The 24,869-nt window shown below is 38.0% G+C and overlaps 2 protein-coding genes and 1 pseudogene across 9 annotated transcripts in view; 1 reads left to right on the plus strand and 2 right to left on the minus strand.

Annotated features, from left to right (window-relative positions):
• Positions 1 to 16,020, plus strand: part of FAM169A (family with sequence similarity 169 member A) — a 97,345-nt gene extending 81,325 nt beyond the window's left edge. For 6 of the 7 annotated variants that reach the window (XM_058729608.1, XM_058729598.1, XM_058729632.1 and 3 more), the window contains 5 exons: positions 1,810 to 1,849; positions 2,634 to 2,784; positions 6,670 to 6,826; positions 10,621 to 10,824; positions 11,957 to 16,020. In XM_058729608.1, coding sequence (XP_058585591.1) covers positions 1,810 to 1,849; positions 2,634 to 2,784; positions 6,670 to 6,826; positions 10,621 to 10,824; positions 11,957 to 12,505 — 1,101 coding nt within the window. In that variant the 3' untranslated portion in view covers positions 12,506 to 16,020. The remainder of the gene's footprint in view (positions 1 to 1,809; positions 1,850 to 2,633; positions 2,785 to 6,669; positions 6,827 to 10,620; positions 10,825 to 11,956) is intronic. The other variant, XM_058729636.1, reaches the window with a different exon arrangement.
• On the minus strand, positions 4,766 to 6,215 carry LOC131489114 (ras GTPase-activating protein-binding protein 2-like; annotated as a pseudogene).
• An 857-nt stretch (positions 16,021 to 16,877) lies between the features above and the next one.
• NSA2 (NSA2 ribosome biogenesis factor) lies at positions 16,878 to 24,851 on the minus strand. 2 transcript variants are annotated; one of them, XM_058729713.1, is made up of 6 exons: positions 24,693 to 24,851; positions 23,006 to 23,193; positions 22,763 to 22,913; positions 20,801 to 20,980; positions 18,234 to 18,426; positions 16,878 to 17,118 (listed from the first exon to the last, which is right to left on the minus strand). In XM_058729713.1, the coding sequence occupies exons 1-6, from the start codon at positions 24,693 to 24,695 to the stop codon at positions 17,051 to 17,053; spliced, it is 783 nt and encodes a 260-aa protein (XP_058585696.1). In that variant the 5' UTR covers positions 24,696 to 24,851; the 3' UTR covers positions 16,878 to 17,050. The 2 variants fall into 2 exon arrangements, with proteins under 2 accessions (XP_058585696.1, XP_058585688.1); XM_058729705.1 differs by lacking the exon at positions 18,234 to 18,426 and having other exon boundaries at positions 24,693 to 24,846.
• Between the last annotated feature and the right edge of the window lie 18 nt (positions 24,852 to 24,869).

Raw genomic sequence — 24,869 nt, forward strand, 5'->3', positions numbered from 1 at the left:
TTTAGCTTTATGGAGGTATAATTGACAAAAATTGTCCACATTTTTTTTTAAATTTTTTTTTTTCAACGTTTTTTATTTATTTTTGGGACAGAGAGAGACAGAGCATGAACGGGGGAGGGGCAGAGAGAGAGGGAGACACAGAATCGGAAACAGGCTCCAGGCTCCGAGCTGTCAGCACAGAGCCCGACGCGGGGCTCGAACTCACGGACCGCGAGATCGTGACCTGGCTGAAGTCGGACGCTTAACCGACTGTGCCACCCAGGCGCCCCAAATTGTCCACATTTTGCAAGTTGTACACTTGATGTTTTGATATACACTGTGAAGTGATCAATACGTGATTTATTCTTTAAGTGGTGATGGTATTTCTACTTGGTTTTTCCTATTTGGGGACATAAAACATTACATGTATTTCTCTTAGACTTTTTGTATCTTTTATTTATTGATCTTTATTTGTGTCTTTGTCTAGTTGAACTGCAGGTTTCTTGAAGACCGGATTTTTGTCTAGTCATCTGTCACAGTTTACCCTTGTTTGTGTCCTATCACTAGGCCTTAAAGTCTCTGTGCCTACTTTGTTGTAGGGTTTCAGCAAGTGTGTGATAAAAAATGAACAGTAGTTGGTCTAATAAAGTAGATGCTGTGGCAAGTACCGGATGTACAAAGATATGGTTCTTACAAGCATGGGAGGAAATAGATGGTCCGTTATTGGAAACTGTTAAATAAGGAAATAAACTACAGGATTACAGTTGCCTTAATAGAGCATATAGCAAATGATTGAAGGTACATAGCAGAGTATGACTGATTCTGCCCAAGGAGTGGAATAGGTAAAGTAGCAACCAAGCTGACTTGGAAAGGGTAGGTGGGAGTTTTGTGCCAAAGGTTAGAGCTTTCCAAAGGTAAGCATGTAAAAAGGAGAGGTGTGAAAGAAAATGTCCTATTTGGTACGTAAGAGGCATTTGGTTTCGAAGAGGTTGAGAGTTTGTATTCTAGGCAGTGATAAACCATTAAATTTTTTTTGTTTGTTTTTAAAGTAAGAGAGTGGGCACAATTTGTGATTTGGAAGCTTTTCTTTCATTAGATTGGAGGGAGTTACAGAGCATGTGGTTAGAACGAGGGATACCAGAGATGAGGCTATTGGACTAGTTCTCATTCAAGATGATAAAGGCATGAACTAAAGCTTTGGTAATACAAAGGAGGGGGCAGTTTTGAGAGATTCGTTAGAGTCAGAATTGACAGGCTTTGTGGTTCGCTGAATGAGGGTTAGGAAGTCATTACCCCCTCAGGTTTTTGGCTAGAATGGCTGACTGAATTGTTATTGCCATTAACCAAGATAGAGAAAAGATAAGAGTTTTGGGAAAAGATAAGAGTTCAGTTTGGGACAGGTTGGTTCTGAAGTTGGTTGGACATACGTATTTTATTGAAAGAGAGCTTTGGAAATCAGGGAAGAGTTGGGGAGATTAAATTGTGTATTTGTTTTCATCAGCAAATAGATGTTGAAGTGAAGGTGGTAGATAGAATTACACAGGGAGAGCACATGGACAGAGAAGAGAAGGTAGTTGAGGACAGAACACTAGGAAACCCCTGTGTGTCGCATTGGAACATACTAGATGGCTTGGTAAGTGCTCAGCCTCATAACCTGAGGCTATAACGTAGCCTTTTAATTTCTTAAGTAGGTATCCTTAATTGATGAATAGTACAAAAAGTACTACTTGAAAAATGTTTCAAAAGGTTTTCTTTGACACGGAGTGAAGTAGATTCATAGGAGAAAAACTGATCTAAAAGTTTTGCCTTTAATCTGTATCTCTGTTTTAGATGGACTCTCTAAAAGATGCCTTTGCAAGTACTTCTGAAGGTAAGAAATTCAGCTGATTTACCAGTATGTCAGACACAAGAATTTAGGGGGAGGGGATGTCCCTTAGAGTAAATGAAGACTTACCTAAGATCTAGAGGTGAGGTGTTTTTTTTTTTGTTTTTTTTTTTTAATTGTCCAGTTAGCCAACATACTGTGTAGTCTTGGCTTCAGGAGTAGATTCCCATGATTCATCACTTACATACAATATCCAGTGATCATCCTAACAAGTGCCCTCCTCAATGCCTTTCACCCATTTTCCCCTCTCCTCCAATCCCCCCATTAACCCTTAGTTTGTTCTCTGTATTTAAGAGTCACTTATGGTTTGCCTCCCTTTCTGTTTGTACCTTATTTTTCCTTCTCTTCCCCTATGGTCATCTGTTAAACTTAGAGCTGAGTTCTAATGTCACCACTACCACTGGTCTTGCTGTGTGAACAAAGCAAGCTATCACACCACCCTTTTCCTCATTTCCTTACCAGTAAAATCGGGAGAGTGATACCTACCTTATTTATTTCCTAAGATTATTAGGAGAGAATATAAATGAAAATGCAAAATATATTGCACAGCCCAGAGCAATATAGAAATGTGAGGAATGAATAACGCAAAGTTATTGCATAATTTAGAACAAGACATTGGCATTGTTTCTTAGCCTGATATGAGAGAAAGAAGTGTGTAATTGGGGGGAATATATGTAAGCTAGCATAGTTCTTAAATTTCTGTGTAGTGTAACAGGTAATCCTTTCAAGACATAATGAATTAACTGTAGTTTTGCTGTTTTTTTCTCAGGTCATGATAAAACACCGGTTTCCACTCGTACTCGAAGTAGTCATCTAAAGCGGCCAAAGATTGGAAAGCGATTTCAGGATTCTGAATTTAGTAGTTCGCAAGGGGAAGATGAAAAGACTCCCCAGACTTCACCTACAGCTTCAATAAACAAGTACTGTTTATTTTACTCTCATTATTTGGTTATTCTTATTTTCATGTAATTAGTATTTAAGGTGGAGTCCATTATTACCTTGTTTGTGTACACATAACCTTGGTGTAAGAGTCTGTATTTGAATTCTTCTAAGGATTACTGATTACAGTTACCAGTGGTGTCACTTTGACATGTTACAGTGAGAAGTTGATAGTAAGAGAGTAAAATAAGCCACACATAACGTGTGAAAATCCCAGAGAATTTTCTAGTGATTATATTACCCCAAATGAGTCATTATCACCAGCTCTGCCAGTAGCTGTAGTTTTTTGTTTGTTTTGTTTTGTTTTGTTTTTAAAGTAGGCTCCACAGCCAGTGTGGAGCCCAACATGGGGTTTGAACTCAAGATGATGAGATCAAGAGTAGGAAACTTAACCAGCTGAGCCACCAGGTGCCCCAGTAGCTGTAGTTTTTAGTAATGCTGAAGTTTAGTTTTTTAAAAACCTTGTTTTATTTTATAACTGATTTATTTTACTGGGTTATTGGATGTAACACAAGTTAGCGATAACCGTAAGTGGTTAAGTTCAGTCAACCCCTCTAGGAACTTAATAGCCAGCTGAATCAACAGAACTCTCGGGTTAAAACTTTATCCTTTATCTTCCTTGGAATCATAAAGAAAGCAAGATTTCAAATTTTTAGTAAAACTAGATTTTTGTCTTACTAGTTCTACCTGCTGTTTCTGAGTTAACCATTCATAATTTTGCCTTTTCATCTGTGAAATTATTTTACTCGAGTAGAAAATTCTGTACCTCTGCTGATTTCATTATGTAAATAATGTTAAATTGGAATAGTTGAGTAATTATGTAAATGGTTTATTTTTGTGAAAAATTTATGTTCAAGGCATATATAACTAAATATTTGAGGCTAGTCATTTGTGAAAAGGTAAGAGGTTAGATAATTACAGTTTTCTTAATAGTATTTTGATGTCATACTTTTTTTAGAAGGGAACATAGCCGTGCATTTTAAATTGAACATCCCAGAATTATTGTGGAATTTTGCTTTTCTTTTTTTTTTTTTTTAATGTGCTAGTCAATTTTACTGATTTTGAAGATAATGCAGTTTTTATATACTTCAGTGATTGTTCAACATTTTGCAGCTGTTTGGCTTTGCAGCACAGCAGTTCATACACTATTCTTACAGAATTACCAGCAAGACCGATGTATTAATAGAAGGCACCATCATGCTTATTACATTACCAGAGAACAAAAACACAGTAGAGACCATTTTCACTGTACACAGTTTAAAGAGAGGAGGAAGGGATGAGTAATGTGTTGGGCAGCCAGCCATCCCTGTACTGAAAAGGGGTAGGTGGAAAAATCTTAGATATGGAGCTACTAAATCTGGTCTAGTGTTCAAGACAATAGCATTTAAAGTTCTTCTTTTTGTTATTTGGTTCATAACTATATTCCTTCTGGAATATACTTGTAGTCTTGCTAAGGTTTATGTGTACACACGCTGGTCACAGCAAGCAGATAAAATGCCCTCATCACTTCACAGACTATTCTCTCCTGGAAAAAGAGAGGAAAGATTTTTTTCCCCCTTTTGCCTCCTGTTGCAGATGTCCGTGTTAATGAAGTCAGAGTGAGCATCAGTGCCTTTTGATGAGTGCGTAACAAGTTTCTGTTCGGTTGTATTTTTGGGGGAAGCCAAGAAAAAAGACAAGATTCTCCAGTTGCACAAATTGCATTGTTTGTGTTTCCAACATTAATAGGCAGAAACAGTAACACTTAAAATGTGCAGCAGAGGGTTTTTTTTGACTCAGAGGACCTGAATTCAGTTGGGCATGTCCTGTTAAGTTCATTTTGTTGTAGATAGTTTAAGATACGGTCATTTCTCAGCCCTTAATTCTCCAAATCTAGATTTATAAATTAATAGTGTGAATCCTATTATGGAATTGGGGAAATAATGTCCACCTCAGTTTAACTGATAGAGGATGCTTTTCACATCAAAAAATGATCAAAAAGGCCGTCACATTCCAAAGCCAAAGAAAAAGAAAAATTAACAAGAATGCAAACATGATGCATAACGTACCACTGCTAAGACTGGCAACGGGAGCTTCCGTGACGTTGTCCTGTGAAGCAGCTTTCCATTTGCCCAGTTCCTCCTCCAGAGCCTAGTTTCTGTGCCATGCCGCCTCTTGGAGGAGGTCCTCTTCCAACTTGGTCATGTATCATTCCACCACCCACTATTCCATGTGGACCACCAGGACCTCGATCATTGCACCTAATATCCCTGCGATCATAACCGCCACCTCTGGTTTCTTGCTCTCTTGCAGCTCTTGTTTTTTTTCTCTTCCACATTTAAACGTACTTCCCCTCAAAACAGAATTGGTTTTGCAATTACGATTCTCTGAACTGGTTCAGAGTCATCAAAACCCACAAAGTTTGGAAGCTTTCTCCGAAAACCCTTGGTATTGATGCACAGTTCCACAGCGTTTACAAAACTCATGAAGAACTCTAAGTTCATTTTCATCAATATCATGTGGGAGGTTATCAACAAAAATTTGATGACTGTGTGGATAGCAAATTATTCTACAGTTGTCAGATTCACTCTGTTTAGCATCTCTTCTGCCTGGTCTTGGTCCTCTAGGAGGGAGACCCGGGTTGTACCTCTAGGGTCGTTGTTCATGCACGCAACGTGGCTGAGACTGAACTTCTGGTTTAGCTTCAACTCGTGGCTTTGATGGTTCCTGTGGCAGAGACACAGGTTCAGCAAGGAGGAGGAGAAGTAGACTTCTCCTCTAATTCTTCTAAGTTCTTCTCTTGCACTTGTGGCTTTAGTTCTTCAGTCTTTGTTTCAGATTCTGGCTCAAGTTCATGAGAGGACTCTTCCAAAGGCTCCTCTCTGCCATTAGCCACGGGCTGAGCTTCATAGTAACCGCTATCAGCATTTTCTTGCACAGGTTCTGGGGATGGTTGCCTTTCTTCTTGTTTCTCTTTTTACCTCATCTCCTGATCCTTCATTGAGTTCTGATTCAGAATCACCAAATAGTTCATCTGTATAACGAAACACATCATTGTGAACATAAACTTACTTGGAACAGATGCTTCAGGAGCCGGATCCAAGGTCTGTATAAACTTCCTCTCTGGCTGTCCTCTGTTAGATAGCCAACCCGTGACCTGGACGGCTACTCGATCTCAAGGTTGCATGAGCATCCATGTGATGAATTTTAGTATGATACTCACTGAAGTTCAGAGATAATACTTTGTGTTGTGTATCATTTTGGCCATAAGCAGCCTCCTGGGGTTTCCGCTAGCATGTACTCCAGCATGAACATAGGAAGAATTCCTTCCATAAAACCTGCGTAAATATTCTGGAGCTTTATGCTGCAAAGTATAATCCTACCTCACAAACTCCCACCCTATGAGCAGCAGACTGGGCTTCTCCGTAACCATTTCTTGGCTGCACCATGTCAAATGCTCCAACCAACAGTGGTGGCAGGTACGACGTGTGGAGGTCAACAGGAGAGTCGCCGAGGACCAGCTGCAGTGGATACTACTCACTAGCTGCCTCCTCTCTCCTACAGACCTGAAACCTCAGAAGCCAGAGAGCTGCGAGCTCGTTTCCCTTACAACTACTTCTTCCTGGGCCACATTTTGTTTTTCATAAATGGGTAGAGAGTAAGAGAAGGATTTAGCTTACATGCTTGAGGAGATGGTGACGTTATCACTCAAACCGGAAAACAAGGTAGGAAAGAAGCTAAGTTTGTAAGAAGAGGAGACTGCCTTTGGACCGGAAGTTGACTGAACAACACTTAGTTGATTCTTTAAAGTGTTACTTGATTAACAGACTCCTGAAAGTTTATATTCATCCTTAATAAAACAAGTAAGAATGTTTTTTCTTTTCTAGATTGGAGTCTACTGTACGTACATCAGAGAGCTCAGAGGAATTCCTGGAAGAAGAACCCGAACAAAGTGTGATTGAATTTGAGGACGAAAGTAGTGATAAGGATGCTCGGCCTGCACCAGAAACCCAGGCACGTCTGGAAAAGCAAGATGGTGAAAAGGTATGAGATCCTGCTTATCAAATAAAGTGAATGAAAGTAAACTAAATTTTAACTTTCTTAATCATATATCGTTAGAAAAATATGATGATACATTTTAGGGTGGTAGTAGAAATTGTATTTAATGCTAAAAAGCATCTACCTATACTAAACAAGGTCCAGTACTAGAGTTGGGAAGAGGATAAAATTGCAAATATCATTTTATATTTCAAAGTGAATTTTTAAAAGTTTGACTTACAACAAAGATAAAATAGAGGATGTTTAGGTAATAAGATGCCTCAGTATTTTTAAAATACAAAATTTGAGAAATTAAACATATTTAAGAAGTGACACAAATCATAGGACTGTAAGGTCTACCTTGTAGAACCAGTTAAAATGCCTTAAGGTCCACAGCCCTCAGTTTTACCTGTATTTTGGCTAGAAGGATAAGATTCATCATCAAAACCAAAAATTATAGATAGATATATACGTATATATATGTGTATATATATGTATATATATAGTATCTATATGTGTGTATATATTTATATATATATATACATACATATACATATATATATATGTGTGTGTATATATTTATATATTTTGACTATAATTTATTACATATTCCTGGATAAATAACTCCATTTTTTTAAACATGAGAAAACTTTATCTGGCCTGATTTCTATAGTTCCTCAAGTGTTTATCCTTATCTTTTTGATTCTTCCGTTTCTTCCTGTTCTTGTTTTTTTCTTTCTTTCTTTTTTTTTTTTAAGTTTTATTTATTTTGAGAGAGAGAGAGACTGTGTGAGTGGGGTAGGAACAGAGAGAGAGGGAGACAGAATCCCAAGCAGACTCCCCGCTGTCTGCACAGAGCCTGACGTGAGACCCAAACCCCCAAAACCATGAGATCATGATCTGAGCCAAAACCAAAAGTCGGACACTTAACCCACTGAGACACCCAGGCACCCCCTTTTCTTTTTTTTCAGTATTTTCAACTTTTGGTTCTCTAGAGATTCCTTATTTCTTCTTTCATACATGCTTAAGTTTCTTTACAAATCTTTTACCTATTTGCCAAGTCTAGCCAGCACCTTAATAAGTGAAACTGCATTACCATTTTTATTTTATTTTAATTTTAAAATACTTATTTTTGAGAGAAATATAGTGTGAGCAGGGAGAGGCAGAGAGAGAGGGAGACACAGAATCTGAAGCAGGCTCCAGGCTCTGAGCTTGTCAGCACAGAGCCCGATGCGGGGCTCCAACTTATCAGCCTTGAGATCATGACCTGAGCCTAAGTTGGACACTCAACCAACTTAGCCACCCAGGCACCCCCACCAATTTTATTTTCTTAACTTACTCCACTTTAGCTCCTGCCTCCTCTATTTCATGAAACTATATTTTTATTTTTTATTAAAAAAAAAAAGTTTATTTGAGAGAGATTGATTGGGGGAGGGATAGAGAGGAGGAGATAGTGAATACCAAGCAGGCTCTGTGCGGGGCTTGGAGCACAATGCAAAGCCCAGTGCGGGGCTTGAACCCACGAACTGTAAGATCATGACCTGAGCTGAAATCAGTTGCTTAACCAACTTAGCCACCCAGGAGCCCCAGTGAAACTGTGTTTTTAAATGACATTTTCTTCTTGTGTTGTAGGACATTTGGACAGTAAAGCACATGTTTAAAAAGGGGATTTATGCATATCCAGACGTTTATGAGAATATATATTTGTGGTCTTGTTCTCTTAAAAACTTAACGATTAGGGGCGCCTGGGTGGCTCACTTGGTTGAGCTTCCAACTCTTGATTTCAGCACAGGTCATATAATCCCAGGATGGTGGAATCAAGCGCCATGTTGGGCTCTGTGCTGAGCGTGGAGCCTGCTTGGGATTCTCTCACTCTTGTTCTCTGCCCCTCCCCCCACTCGTGATTGCTCTCACTCTCTTTCTCTTAAAAAAAAAAAATATCCGGGGCGCCTGGGTGGCGCAGTCGGTTAAAGCGTCCGACTTCAGCCAGGTCACGATCTCGCGGTCCGTGGGTTCGAGCCCCGCGTCAGGCTCTGGGCTGATGGCTCAGAGCCTGGAGCCTGTTTCCGATTCTGTGTCTCCCTCTCTCTCTGCCCCTCCCCCGTTCATGCTCTGTCTCTCTCTGTCCCAAAAATAAATAAAAAACGTTGAAAAAAAAAAAAAATATCCTTAAGATTATACTGTACGTACTTCATGTAACCAGTTTCATTTGTCCAGCAATACACTGTGCACACATAGTCTTGTAGGTCACCAGTGACACTTAGTGACTTTCTGTACCTAGATCGATTACTGTGACTTCTTCAATATCCTCTAGTCCCGTGTAATGTAGGCCTTATAACACTACTGTATTTTGGTTTCTTGGTTTTTCCTATCTCTGAAGTTTTGTTTTGCTTTATTACTTAGCTATTCTGCTTCCTTTTTTCCCCTTTATTTGTGGACATTCTGGAAGATTCAGTTCTTGACTTGTTGCTCTTTGGTTCATGTTCTCTCCTTTGAAAATGCATCCAATCCAGTGGTTGAACTCTCATCTCTGTGGGGATGACTAGTAACTCTAGACTTTGAATATTGATTCAGACTGTAATGCTTCAATATTGCTTGTCTCCTGAATATTTTTATGTAGACAGATGTCTTTTATCTTCTTAAATTCAACATAATCTTTATCCTTTCTTATTATTTCTGTATTGGGCCTTTTTTCCTGTAATTTTTTTTTTTAATCTTCCATTCTGTTCCCAAACCGAAAACTTGAGGGACAGATTTCTCTCTTCTGCTGCTTCTCACTTTTAGTTACCAACATTCTGTTTTTTTTTTAAGCGTTTGCTATGTTTTTCTCATTTTTTTCTTTCAACATTTTTTCCTATCTTAGTTGATCATTTTATGAACTTTATTGTAAATACCTTCTGTGTGCAGTCTATTTTCCATATATTGTCTGGTCAGATAAAATTTTTCTAAGTCCTGATTTCAGTATCCCTATGATTGTAGGGATCCTACATAATTCAGACAGATCTATTTCTGAACACTTGAGTGCATCAGTTTTCTAAGTTTTAAAATGGTAATCAAACGTCCTCTATTAGAATCTCACTAAGATTCATTAGAACTGCTAAACATTACATAGAAATATTTTGTGTTGATAAACATTGGAAGAATTTCATAATTGGAGGGCTTGTGTCATCAGCTCACTGATATTTCCGTATTTAATGTGATGTAAGGAGCAGGATTGTTCAAAAAGTGAGCCAGAGTTGACTGGAAAGTTGACTGGAAAATGAACTCAGATCGAGGGCTATTTTCTTCCAGCAAGAAGCTGTGTCCAAACTGAGCTTCCTCCAAGACTGGCAGTGCTTTCTCCCCTTGGTAGGGTAAACCGTAACTTCCCACAGGCCCCAAAGATGTCAAGTGCTGACCAAGTGTTGTGTAAAGAGCTGGCATCAGCTCTAGTCTCTGGTGCCTTTTTACTGAAAAGGTGCCCATCAGGCTGGCCCTATAAAAAGGAAGAACAAGAAGGGAACAGGGTTTCTTCACTACATCTCAGACCTGCGCTGTGTCTGCAGAGCATCCTGGTCTGTCTGCTGTCTCCATGAGAACATGGGGAGTTTGGGTTACTTGTGCATTTTTACCGACCCTGCCTGAGAAGTTTGTCTTTTCCTCAGACTAATTCCTTAACTCATGTCCTATAATGTGGTAAAACTTTATTTTGAGTCCTGGTGCATGACAGGTGGAGACTGGGAACGGACTCTCCTTGCATGACAAATAATAAGTTACCTTAAAATTGTATCCTGACTTACTTTTTCCCCCCATTCATATAGGAATCTGAATTAGAGCCTCTGAATGGTGAGATAATGGATGATACTCTGAAGGCCTCACTTACGACTGAAGAGGAGGACTCCGCTAGTGAAGTTTTAGATGAAGAAACAAAATTGCAGTCTTTTAATTCCAGTGAAGACTCTGCAACTCTTGTTCCAGTGGTGGCAGAATCTTCAAAACCTCCTGAGACTGTTGCACAGGATAAGGTAAGAGGGAGATAATTTCTTACAGTCCACCTGTTCCAGTGTTGGTGACGTGGAAGGGGCATTGCAGTGGATATATTTTCCTCCACTTAATATATATAGTCCTTCAGGAAAATTAATTATATATTATCACACTACATTAGGTATTTTAAAATAATGCAATCCGTAACGTTCCATAAATTCTAATCTTTGTAACCTTATTCATACATATGTGACTTACGTTAACAAAATGAATTTTTTATTTTATATTTTACTTATTTTAAGTAAATTTACTTTGAGAGAGAGAGAATGAGCAGAGTAGGGGCAGAGGGAGAGGGAGAAAGAATCCCAAGCAGGCTCTGTGCTGTCAGAGCAGTCCCGACATGGGACTCATTCTCAGGAACTAAACCGTGAGATCGTGACCGGAGTCGAAATCAAGAGTCGGACACTTAACCAACTGAGGCACCCAGGTGCCCTGCAATGAGTTTTGTTTGTAGATTTAGAGAAATGCTTAGAAAAACAGATAAAACATAGTTTACCAAATACTCGAATACCTGTTGCTTACGTAGTCTATGACCAACAGTCTATGACCATAGTCTATGACCATTTTAACACATTTTAACTGGGGAGAGAGATTAGATGAGTGGGGAAAACCTGATGGAATATTTTAAAAGGAGTTTCATTTTTACTTTTGAATGTTCCAGTTTAAGGCTGAACAACTATTGTATGGCATTATTTTATTAGTGTTTCACTAAATAAATGAATAAAATTTCCATTGCCCTTCCCTTTCATCTAGTGAAGTCATAGTCAAACTTAGTGGGATGGCCCAGTGTCACACTCCAGAGGACTCTTGCTTGTGGCTCAAGTAAGAGCAAGACACCAAGAAGTTTTAGTTCATTGATGGTTTTAAAGAAACTTCATAGGAAGTTTAAAATGTCCGAAGTACCTTTATTATGTCTTTAAAGGAGGAGTCAAATGATCACATCAGTTTTGAAAAAATTGACTTGTGTTCAGAGTATGCACACCTGATTAATGAAAGTGACTGAGTACTGAATTCTTTAAAATGCAGTTCATTGTCACTGAATATTAGTGTCTGAGAATAATTTATGTAAGAACTGTACTGCAAAGGTTTGTTCACCAGGTGTTTTATTTTTAGACCTCACATATAACTGACTCAGAAATGTTGCTAGACGAAGGCCCATCTGATGAAAAAGGGCACACTGAAGAGAAACTACCACTAGTTTCCAGAAAGAAAGCCCATTTTGGGAGTTCAGACAATGTTGGTACTGTCCCAAATGAAGAACGATCTGACAGTGGTTTTCCAAACTCTGTGATAGCTGAATTTTCTGAGGAGTCCATCTCTGAAAATTTATCGCCCAATACTACTTCTTCATTGGAAGACCAGGGTGAGGAGGGGGTACCTGAGCCCCAAGAAACATCTACAGCTCTTCCCCAGAGTTCTTTGATAGAGGTTGAACTTGAAGATGTGCCATTTGCACAGAACGCGGGACAGAAGAACCAGTCAGAGGAACAGTCTGAAGCGTCTTCGGAGCAACTGGATCAGTTTACACAGTCAGCAGAGAAAACTGTGGATAGCAGCTCAGAGGAGATAGAGGTGGAGGTGCCTGTGGTCGACAGGCGGAATTTAAGAAGGAAGGCCAAAGGGCATAAAGGACCTGCTAAGAAGAAAGCGAAGCTGACATGAGTCAAGAAGAAATGCAGATGCTAGAACCCTCTTCTTTGTAACATAATTGTTGTTTTTAAAATATGGTAATAAATGGCATGGGGCACAGGGCAAAAATTCTAAAATTTTACTTTGAACTTATTTATGATGCCAGTTTTCCCTCCCCCTTAGGACCTAGGATTCACCATTCTTTTTAATTTTTCAGGCTGTTTGGTGTAAGTACAATTTTTTATTTTTATTAACCATGTTTCGATTTGGGGAAACCAGATCATACTATATTTTCTTTAACAATTGGGACACCTGACCGTTCGTATTTCAGAAAATATAAATTAAACTGAAAGTAGTAGGCTTTCCATTACTTGTAAGGATCACAGAAATCTTTTATACTATGGATTTTAATAGTAAACTTGGTGAAGGTTCCGGAAGTTTTATCTTAAAAAATCAAAACTAATCATTTTTTTAAAATGTAGGCATGTCAAAACAAAAATGTCAGTACGTGAAAATATACTTCAGCTAAATGACAGCACAAATACAGAAGTTTATGGTGAAGGGTTTATGAAGGTGGTATTTTGGCCTCCTGATTCGTAGCTGTGTAGATGCTGTTTCCTCCTTTGACTTGTGTCTGAGGAAAGGTACAAAATCTGTTTCCAATTCCATCTTTACAACATCTTATACTAACAATACTGCTAGGGACTTAACTTCGGCATGTCGGCACTCATGATTATATACATTTCATTTGAAGCTGGGGACTAACTTTTGTCCTCATCCAATTAACATGTATACTTCAGAAGTGTGAGAACCCTTCCTAAGGCTTCTCTTTGATTCTGCCACTGCCTTTACTCTAGAGTTGTATATTCTCCTCAGCTTTTGTCCACTTCCGTAACTCAAGAGAGTGATTCCTACCAAAAGGTCTGCCTGCCTGTCTGCCAGCTTATGTCCTTGGCATCCACACCTGGGTAGATTTGGACCATGCCCCCACCACCTTAGATCCAAATGACAAGAATAAATCTGCCTAGGGAGCTACAGTTAAGAGCTTATATCAAATTGGAGGCTTTGGGTGTTGCTCTGGTCTTGCTCACTCTTAATTTGTTCTTGAGGACAGGTTACAAGCTAGCCTGTATATATACATGGTTACTGTAGCAAAGGCTTTTGCCTAGGAAAATTTAAAAAAAAAATTCTCATTAAGTATTAGGTGTGCTCAGATTTGCGCTTCTTGTGGAGAATGCTTTGAGACCATTTAGATTGTTTTTAAAACAGAATTGGTCTTTACATGGAAAAAAACAAAACGTTAAGTCTTTCTGCCGTTATCTGAGGTGCTAAGGATTGATGTTGAATGCTTTATCCTAGTCTATGGTCAGGTGAGGTCATTAAATTTTATTTTGAGATACTGATATTTTAGATCTAATAAGCTAATTGTTTAAGCAGGTAAAATGACAGTAAATTTTGAATGCTTGTATCCCCTACATTTTCCTTCGTTACTGGTCAGAGGCAAGCCAGATGACTTTACTCCAGATGAAAAATTAAAGCACTTTGGCCATTTGTTTTCTGAACAAATGCTGATTAGTCGAAAAAATAAGTATGACTGGTACTAGTACTAGTGTATCTATCATGTTGATGCCGTTTTATAGATTTTGTGAGAAACTTTACTACCACAATTAGGGAAATAAAGATAGGAAGATTTAGTAAATTCTTAACCTTTCCATTTTTAATTTCTTACAATAGATTTAAAAACCTAACACTTAGATATTTTACTTTTTTACTTGGACTATTCATTATTCTCGGGTATAGTTTAAGAAATTTGAGCTGACAACTCTTGATAGGTGAATATATAGTTGCTGAGTTCACAAAATAATCAGTTATTCGTGTGTAAGTGAGGACTAACAGTATACACTCACCTTGTTAAACTTGTTTGGTTTATTCTTAAACAGTAAGAGCATTTTCAGCAACTGCAGAACTTTTTGCTTAGCATACCAGAAAACTTTTGATACATATTATCTCTGACAGAGAATGTTATTTTGGGGGTTTGTAGATGGTAGAGAAAGTGAGGTCACGTAGAAAAACCTTACTGTCATGGTAACATGTTCGTGTCCAGTAAATGAGTTCTGTACTCAGTGAGTATAGAATTGATAACAAAATTTGTCCTCAATAAGGAATCTGAATAAAACGAATCAGATACCTAGTTTTTGCCAAGGCATTGGAAAAACTTCAGAATTAGAGAGGACTGAAATCTGATTTCAGCCAGCCAGTCTAGTTGTTGAGTGTCTAGTCACATGCTATAGTCCTTTGTGGACTGCTTTTTTCTGTTTAGAAGTTTTATTTCTGGAAAAGATTTCACTTCAGTTTGTATAAATACTTATATATTTCCTTATGTAATATAAAACATATATATTAGCAAAATTTTAGTTCTGCTTTCAAGTTTAAATTCTCCAGTTGCTAGACATCACAGAAATATATTTAAGAATTTATTGTAAAGCTCCTCTACAACTTTTAAAGGTGAGAGGATCTATTATGATTTTTTATAAAATCAAATAGCATGACAGAATGTCAGTCTTCTACTTAAAATGTCTATATTCATGGTGTTTCCATTCACTGCAGAATGAACATGGCAAGGTAGCAATTACTGGTGATCAATGGTTCACTTTTAGCTGACCACCAGGACACTACCTAAAATTGTTTCAGTGACTTTAGAAAATTATCTTGAAGGTTTATGATTACATCAAACTGAGTCTTAACGTAGTATCTGAATACCTGCTATTAAGTACTGCTTTACCGTTAGGGATTACCTTCTAAGGTTTGGTCACACCAGCAAACTGATACAGATCTTAATGTAAATAAAGAATTTATACTAACATTACCCATCTGTGTAATAGCATTTTAGAAATTTCTGCCTTGTATGTCCACTAGTGGCTAATCTGATGTTAGGGTGTTAGCCAGTCTTTCATGAGTGTTATTAGTTAAAAATGTTAGGCTTCTGTTGGTATATTTAATATCAAGCTTTCTTTGTACATGATAGTTAATTTGCTTATTTTGGGTTCTAAAAGATAAGCGGACCTTAGTTCTGTAGTATTGTGCTTACCTTTAACCTTTTTTTCCCCCCACCTTCCAAAACATAGTCATTCACACATTCCCCATTTCTATTAGTGGCAAAAATCAGTCGTTAAAATCTTAATTGTTAAGAAAAGTTCAGCTTCTGTCATCCTAAAGTAATTGTATCATACTGGATAGTCATTCCCAAGGAAATAGGCTTTCTTTTCCTAAGTGTGTATGTGTTCTAAAACTTCTATGTTTACAGTATTTAGGAAAGATGTTACGTTATTTAGAAGAGCAAGTCTTACTGAGGTACTCATGTTTGTTTTCTTGGTAGTTTTTTTTGTTTTGTTTTTTAAGTTTTAATAGTAGTATGTTTTGTGATCGTTTCCTGGCCTGTGTTTTGATAACTGAATTTGTTTAGACATAAAATAATTTTGTTAAAGGCACAATTAATCACATTGGTTGTACTTTCAAGACAGACTTTAAAAATAAACAATTTAAAACCATTAACGTGATTATAGATTAATGTGATATTACACCTTAAAAGCTCAGAGCTGCAAACATTCACATCACAAGAGCACTTTGACTAAGTTACAAAACCTGAAACATGATCTTTTTTATATCATTCAAGTTAACTGCAAACAAATTGCTCATAAAGAGCATCAGTGCAGTGTTTTTAAAACTTTTACCTGGAATTACTTATATTTTTTAACCCTGTTAAATATATGAAAGTATAAACATTTTAGTGTATTTTTTTCCATATATTTTGAGTAGAAAATACAGTTCCTAGTAGATAGAAGTATACATGACTGAGAGGAAGAAAAAATGTGTAAAATACAAAACTAGAGGTGAAAAGATTTTTCTGAACTCTATTTACTGTAGTGTGCCTTCTCTCCTGTACTTTAAATACCTTATAAACAAAGGTTACCAGGGGTTAACACTACCTTTCTTAGGATTAATGAAGAAAAAAGACTTCAGGTAAGGTCTCAGAAATGACAGTTTCCTAGCATAGGCTTTAGTTTTAAGTGTGCATGAACCTTTATGATAAAAGGTGTTTTCAACTATATTAATTTTTCCAGTAACAAAAAATCTGCATTGCTGAGTATCCACTTCTTAATGCAGATACAGACCAAGATACTTCTACAATTGCTTTTTAAAATCTTTTTTAAATGTATTTTTAAATCTTTATTTTGAGAGGGAGAGAGGGAGAGGGGCAGAGAAAAGACATAGGATCCCAAGCAGGCTCTGCACTGTCAGCACAGAGTGCTGAGTAAGCTACCCAGCTCCTCTATAATTGCTTTTTAAAACATTATTCAGATTTATGAACGCCTAAATGCTCAACAGACTAAAAAATAAAGACCAATTTGTAAATAAGCCTATTTTAATGTTTCTTACAATAGAATAAATAGTTCTCTTGAAGGCTGCAGATATGTAAGGCTGTTGGGCAGTATTTGGAGAACCACCACAGAAACGGTGTCTTCTTAATGGGTGAGTAGTCTTCAGTAATTGTCAAGAGTTACTTGTCTGAAAGTGCTGTCAAACCAGCAAGACTGCATTTATGCATCCATCGTTTTCAGGATTGTTGGTAACCTGGGCATATTTTCCTGAAGAAAACAACGTGGGAAAAAGGAGAGATTTAGCTAATAAAAATTAACTTTGCCCAAAATATTTCTAATGGACACTTTTAAGAAAGAAAAAAATAAACGATAGTAGGATCAATGAGATTTTACAAAATCACTCAAAATCAAACAAGTTCTGGAGGCAATTTTTACATATTGTTGTTACACTTCTACAAATAGTAGTCAGCTCCATTCTGTTAGTACGTTGTATTAACAAGCCCTTGTGGATTTACCTGAGCATTGTTGCTTTTCCACACACTTTTCTTACTAGAAAATGCAGTAAGTTTTCATTAAGTTTCAAGTTAATCTAGCAACCAATTTTAAAACTGATGTCTGCCAATATGAAGTAGGAGTTAATGACTCATATAAAGACTCAATCAAGAAGTCAGAGTGTACTCTTCAATTTTGAAGAACATTAAAGCTTACCTGGACACTAAAAGCAGAAAACCAAGAAAACGAGGCATGGCGTCTGTTTTTTAATTATTATTGAAATAGTGTGGCTATGTGTTTGATGTAGGTCTCCCTTCCCCCATTCCTGGGGGGATTGTAATTCCTTCCAATATGTTACTTATAATTGTAACTTTCCATCTGCTTCTTTCATAGTTTCTCTTAAAACAGCCATAAATCTAAAAATCTAGTACACTTTATTTTTTTTTTTTTTTTTTACATTTTTTTTAAATTTATTTTTGGGACAGAGAGAGACAGAGCATGAACGGGGGAGGAGCAGAGAGAGAGGGAGACACAGAATCGGAAACAGGCTCCAGGCTCCGAGCCATCAGCCCAGAGCCTGACGCGGGGCTCGAACTCACGGACCGCGAGATCGTGACCTGGCTGAAGTCGGACGCTTAACCGACTGCGCCACCCAGGCGCCCCAATCTAGTACACTTTATAAACTGATATCAATAATCCAAACTAAAAAGAATCACATTCATAACTATTGTGTCTACAGAAGTATTTTTCATAAGTTTAAGTCTGATTTACATCATTTTTACTTATCCAGCAATTCTGCATTAAAATTTGCTTACATACTTCCTACCAACTTAAAAATTTCAATTTTAGGGTTATAATAGCAGCAGCCCCATATTCACAACTTTACTTACCCCAAATAACCTTGCCTCCTTGTGTCACAAGGCCCAACTCACTCACGTTCACTTCAATGACAGTACCTTTGGTAATAACACCCAAAGACGTATATAGTGGGGATGAGGGATTCTTTTTTACACCAAGTATTGGCAGGCAAAAGGTGGCTTTCAATTCAGGATGTGTTACATGGGCCTTTTTGAAACGTAAGCCCTAATAAGTCAAACACAAAAACGTTACGAGTCTAAAATGTTAACGATGAGCAATCATCTGCTTTTCCAATGGTCTTCCCCAACAAAAATCCTCATGGATTGAACAATGTCAAATCTTAAGGCATCAATTAAATATTTATAAATTCTCCAGACTACAAACCTGATAAATACATGGGGGAAAAACTCCAAACACATACTCCTGGAGTTGTTACCATGGAGCTTTACCTAGCATCATACTCAGATTTTCCTCTGTAGTTACGTACATTTACTGAGAACTTGCTATATGCCAGGCACTGTGCTGAAGTGTACAAATGGCTCATTTAAGCATTATAACCTTACAACTCCCATTTTTTTTTTTTTAATTTTTTTTGACGTTTATTTATTTTTGAGATAGAGACAGAGCATGAGTGGGGGAGGGTCAGAGAGAGGGAGACACAGAATCCGAAACAGGCTCCAGGCTCTGAGCTGTCAGCACAGAGCCTGACGCGGGGCTCAAACTCACAGACCGCAAGATCATGACCTGAGCTGAAGTCGGCCGCCCAACCGACCGAGCCACCCAGGCGCCCCCCCCCCCTTTTTTTTTTTATAACATAAGGATTGACATGTGAAATGACTTGTTCCCCAGGTTAAATGGCATGTCTCTAATTACATTAGCTATTTTACATGATGAAAAAGGTGGGGTGGACTGTCAGCTTTTCATTGATGGTAATACTGGTCAAAGACTGGAGAAAGCCCAGACATCTTTTACAGAGACCACAGTCACTCAGTCACCTAGATATGGCCTCTTGGGGTGTAGCACTTCAGAAGCCACAACACTCTGCAGTCTCTTAAATTTGATTTTTCCACGTATGGGGTAAGGGTACATCAAGTACTTAGTAATGGACTCTTTAATGAAGCTTGTAATAAACTTACACAGTTGGGAATGCCCTTTGACTAATGCACCATGAGAGACTTATCTGTCAAGCTACAGAAAGCCTAGAACAACATGACCAGTATATTCTCTCCCTACAGAACTGATAAAATTACCAAACTAGATTTAAGAGATTATGAATATGAAATCAAAATAAGAGGCATCCATGATACAATCCAGGGACGGGTCAAGGTTTTCTGTAAAGGGATAGTGAACATTTTGGGTTTTGCAGGCCATATGGTCTCTCCTGCAACTACTCAAAAGTCTTCAGGAAAACACAGCCATAGACATTATGTAAATGAAAGGGCACAGCTGTGTTTCGACAGAAATTTACAGAAACAGACTGTTTGACAACATTTTAATCCGTTAAAAATTATTCAGGTTGAGAAACGGGAACACTGCCAACCTTCCTCTGATTGTTTTTCTAAGCAGGTTAGATATCCAGTGGGGAGAGTAATTCAGTCTGTTTAAAGGGATTTTGCAAAAATACACAGCTGACCCACAAAAACAGGTTTGAATTGCACAAGTCCACTTACATGAAGACTTTTTTTTGATATTTATTTTTCCTTAATGATATTAACATTTTTTTTTTCTTTAAGTAGCCTTCATGCCTAGCGCAGAGTCCAACGTGGGGCTTGAACTCAACCCTGAGATCAAGACCTGAGCTGTGATCAAGAGTCAGATGCATAATTGACTGAACCACCCAAGTGCCCCTTTTTTTCTGGTGCCCCTTTTTCTTTAGCTTTAAGAATACAGTATATGATACACTTAACATACAAAATATGTGTTAATCGACAGTTGATGCCATCAGTAAGGCTTCCAGCAACAGTCTATTAGTTTAGTTTTTGAGGAGTCAAAAGTTATATGTGGATTTTCAGCTGTGCAGGTGGTGGGCATCCCTAACCCAAGTTGTTCAAGGGTCAACCATATGTTCAATTACATCTTGGGAAAGGGGACGAGACTGGTTTTGACCATTGGTGTCAAAGGAAATTAAAGTAAGTCCCACTCTTACATTAAATTCTTTTTCCAGTGATTACATACTGTTTTCAAAAGCATTAATTGACCTAATAAATAGGATTTGCTTCTTGAAAAAAACTATCCCTACTGAAGTTTTTGAACTGTTCTTAAATATAACAAGTGTCAGGTATATAGATTACTTGCTGAATGAGTAAAATGACTTCATGTGGAAAATGAAGATTCTAATATGCCATTTATTTAAGAATCAGGATCCACTGACACTGTAATGAAAACTACTTTTCATCTCGTTTCTTATGAAGACAAGATTCTTGACAGTACAGGAAAATTCCTAAGCCATCCCTGTCAATAACTTAAAATAGCAAAAACAGCCTAAAAAATGTCTTTCAATCTCTTTTCATATCAATTTCAGGAATTTCAGGAAATTCTACTTTACCCAATTTAACACAGCAACCAATATTTAGTCCATCCCACTCTTCAAGGGACTTACCATTGGCCTAATGAATCTTTCATATTTAGGTGGTTTTCGAGTAAAGCCATCTCCAACAAAGCAGACTTTTGTAACCATCCTCTTCCATGCTTTCTTCTTTCTCTTTCCTGTTCGAATAACTTTTAATACTTCTGTTTCTCCCTGGGCACGAACTTTGGGCAAAGGGACTTCCCATTTTCCCTAAAAACAGACCATCATTTAAATTTGTTAGTAAACGGCAATGAGAATGAAAAATCAAATTTTTTTCCTAAACCAACAAGATCTTGGCTCAACTGTTTCTAGAGGTCTGTACTGTCTCCTCACAAGCCCCGAATTAATTGGAACTAATGAAGTTTCATATTATGAACACATTAAATAAAATGGTTTGCTTAAGCTAAAAATCTTAATGGCTTGTTATGGATGAAAAATGCCACCTGTAATAAGTCAGTGACTTCTTGAAACTATATGTGCTGGGGCGCCTGGGTGGCGCAGTCGGTTAAGCGTCCGACTTCAGCCAGGTCACGATCTCACGGCCTGTGAGTTCGAGCCCCGCGTCAGGCCCTGGGCTGATGGCTCGGAGCCTGGAGCCTGTTTCCGATTCTGTGTCTCCCTCTCTCTCTGCCCCTCCCCCGTTCATGCTCTGTCTCTCTCTGTCCCAAAAAAAATAAATAAAAAGCGTTGAAAAAAAAAAAAAAGAAACTATATGTGCTGACTACCAAATAGTTCATATGTAAAATTAGAAGACTGTTTCCACCTCTTAATATATCTATTTTTACCTCAAGTGAACTGTTAGATTTTATTACTAGTAAGGCAAAATCATCACCACATACTGTGAACCTCCCTAGAATGCAAATTGTTTGAAAAAAGTGAAAGGCAGTATAAAGAATCTGACTTTGGGGCATCTGGGTGGCTCAGTCAATTAAATGTCCAACTCTTGGTTTTGGCTTAGGTCATGATCTCACATGATCTCTGTGCTGACAGTGAGGAGGCTGCTTGGGATTCTCTGTCTCTGCCCCTCCCCTGCTCTCTCTCAAAATAAACACTGGAAAATAAGTATTTAGTAACTTTTAAAAAAAATACTAAAAATTTTTGTTGACTTATTACTAACACATAGGTTCTAGAAGCAGTTCTACCATTTCATAGATCTGTGAACATGAAGAATGATTTACAACCTCCTGGACTTCAGTCTTTTTATTTGTAAAATGAGGAGAGGTTAAGTAGATAACCTCTACAGTTTGTTTTGGTGCTCACGTTATACCATTCTACACTTGATCTTAGCAAAAAGGCCGAGAAGCGATTCAAGTTATACCATTCTAAATGTAGATTCTTACACACCAAAAAACTGTGGTTTTTAAAATCAAATTTGGAGACTGAAAATTCTTTAAATATAGATACCACATATTCTGTTGCTACCTAGATTTCTGTCAATTTATCCACAGGTGTTTAAAAACAGTACCTATATCTTTTCCTGTTTTTAGCAGAATTTAACCTAATTTGACACAAGCGCAATTCAGTAATGTTTTTAAAAATTCTGAATTTTTATTTAAGTCAAATCAATTAGAGGGTTTTTCACTATTCTACTTCTGAACAAATTTTAGCACAGCAGGGCAGCAAAAAAACAGCAGTCGTATCTTTCTCTGCAAGAGCACAACACTAGGAGGTGTCAAATGTAGGAAGTTGTTAAAACTCTGAATTTGAGATGCACTGCTAACTTTTTAAGTACTTTTTTTTACACTAAAGATGTGTGGTATTCTAATACATTTTTAAAAAGCTGTTAAACACTAACGTGTTCTGGTGATGAGAAAGTAAATATTTTATTAAATAATACAAAATGAAATTTACAAAGACTTTGATACCTGAATAATGGGAATAGTAGCTGGATTTCATGTATCCAATTAAACTGAAGGAAAAAAACTAAGATTAAATTTAAGTAATTCTCTCCTGAACAAAAAAGAAATAAATGCTTCAATTTTCATTACTTACTGCTTTCTCTTTTCGTTTTTGTTTAATCATATTGGAAAGTACTTTAGCTCGGGACTGTCCCTCCCTGTCCAGCAGATACGCAGGTACTGCTCCTTGTGGAGTCTTTTCATCATTCTTTTGCTTGGTGTTTCTCTTTTCATGCATCTTGATACTATCAAGAAAGAAAAAGATTCAAGATTATCCATTTTAAAACCTATAACTAAAAAGACATTAACTTGTTACAACAAAGAAATGATCACTTACGTCTTTTTCATTTGTATTTTCTCAGCATGGCGCTGTTTATGGTAGAGCTTAGCTTTCAGACCAATCATCTTTTTTGCCTTCTTTGAACGTTCATGAGCCTCTCGACCTTCCTTCTTTCTCTTTTTCTCATGGTAATCCAAACGATAGCCATAGCGCTTCCGGTGTAACTCAATATATTCGTTTTGTGGCTGTAACAATGCAAGAAACATTGATTTTAAAAATTAATGACAGAATTATGTTAAAAAACTTTCTGAGCACCATATGAAGTATAGAAGGCCTTATGTCATCCAAATGTTCACTTGGTTAAGTAACTCTTGTGCTATTAAGCCTAGTCAAGTGAGTTAAAAAATGTTTGATCCTGGATGATATCAGGCATCAGGATTCACATCTGTAATAATCTCAGTGAAAGTTTCTGTTCATTGAAAGGAACTTCCAAAATCCACTGGCCCCACAAAAAGGATGACCTGATTCCAGGATCGATCTCTCTCTCTCTCTCTCTCTTTTTTTTTTCTTAACATCAGTAATCTGGTTTTTCGATATCATCATCATTATCCTTTTTATTTAAAAAATTAATAAGTTAGTTTTATTTACATACAATTTACATATAATGAAATGTGCCCTTTTAAGGTGCAGGTGTACAGTTTTAAGTTTTAACAAACTATAACAGTTTTGTAACCACCACAATCAGTAAGAGAGTCTTTCCATTACCTCAGAAAACTTCCTTGTATATCTTTGAAAGCAATCCTTTTTTCCACCTCCAATCTGTATGTAGTATATTACTCTAGTTTTGCCTTTTGCAGAGCATAGAAACTTACATATTAACAATTTGTAGCCTTTTGCGTGTAGCTTTTCACTTAAGGCTTTTGAGATCCCCCACGTTGTTACATTCATCAGTACCTCGATTCTTGTTACTGCCTTGAGTCCCATGTACGGATATACTGACCAGCTGATGGGTATTTGGGTTGTTCCCAGTTTTTAGTGAATTAACACGCGCCCATAAGTCTTTTGTGTGGTCATATGCCAAACTGCTTTCAAAAGTGGTTGTACTCTTTTGCTGTCACCAGCAACGCCTCGGATCCCCTTTTGCTTTTTAAGGGGCAGTTTTATTTTACATGGCCACTTTTATTTTAAACATGTGGCCACAGTCCATTTGTATTTTAAGACTGCAAAAATAAAATAATGACGCAGTCAACTCCAGCACAGAGAATAATGCCAAGTGAACCAGGTACTACGTATCAGCTGCGGTGTTTTCAACCGCTATCACATAAACGTTGCGGCAACCACCAGGAAGGTACGTGGGAATAAAACTTTGCAGAGAAACACTAAAGATTCAGTAGAAAGAGGGCAGATGTGGCAGATCTGTGCTGTATGCCTGGCTCCGTTTCCTCAGCAATAAAACGAGGCGGCAGAGGGATTAAGATCTGTCCATAGCACAGGGATATCCCTAGGCTCTGGCACTGACGACACACAACACGTGGCGAAGCCGGCAATTTAACAGACTGTGTCCCCCAAACAAGTTTTTTTCACTCAACCGAGCCCACCCTTCCCTTCAGCAGTACCTCCCTTCCGCCTACCACCCCTCACCCCAGGGCCCCAGCCCGCCCCAAGGCCCCCGCCCGCCCCAGGGCCCCGCCTTCCACCAGCCCTGTAGCCCTACGACCCGAGCGCCTGAAACTACCCCCCTCACCATGGTGACAGCCGCAGAGCCGCCGGGTGCAGGTGCCGGGGCGCAAAGAAGCTCTCAATTTTCAGGTCTCACAGACCCGCGAGTTCACTCCACGCACCCCGACGGGAAAGAGTTCTAAAAAGACCGAGTGCGGAGAAAGCGCGACACATCAGTTCCGAACCTGGGGTTTTGACGTTT

This window comes from Neofelis nebulosa, chromosome 1 (genome assembly GCF_028018385.1).
Source record: "Neofelis nebulosa isolate mNeoNeb1 chromosome 1, mNeoNeb1.pri, whole genome shotgun sequence".
NCBI lineage: Eukaryota > Metazoa > Chordata > Mammalia > Carnivora > Felidae > Neofelis > Neofelis nebulosa.

What these genes read in the sequence shown, in the direction of transcription:
- NSA2 (XM_058729713.1), bottom strand. An exon ending in AAAGATTCATTAGGCCAATG is followed by an intron (nt 18,427 to 20,800) that starts GTAAGTCCCTTG and finishes TTGACTTATTAG; the next exon opens with GGCTTACGTTTCAAAAAGGC. An exon ending in AGGAGGCAAGGTTATTTGGG is followed by an intron (nt 17,119 to 18,233) that starts GTAAGTAAAGTT and finishes TGTTTTCTTCAG; the next exon opens with GAAAATATGCCCAGGTTACC.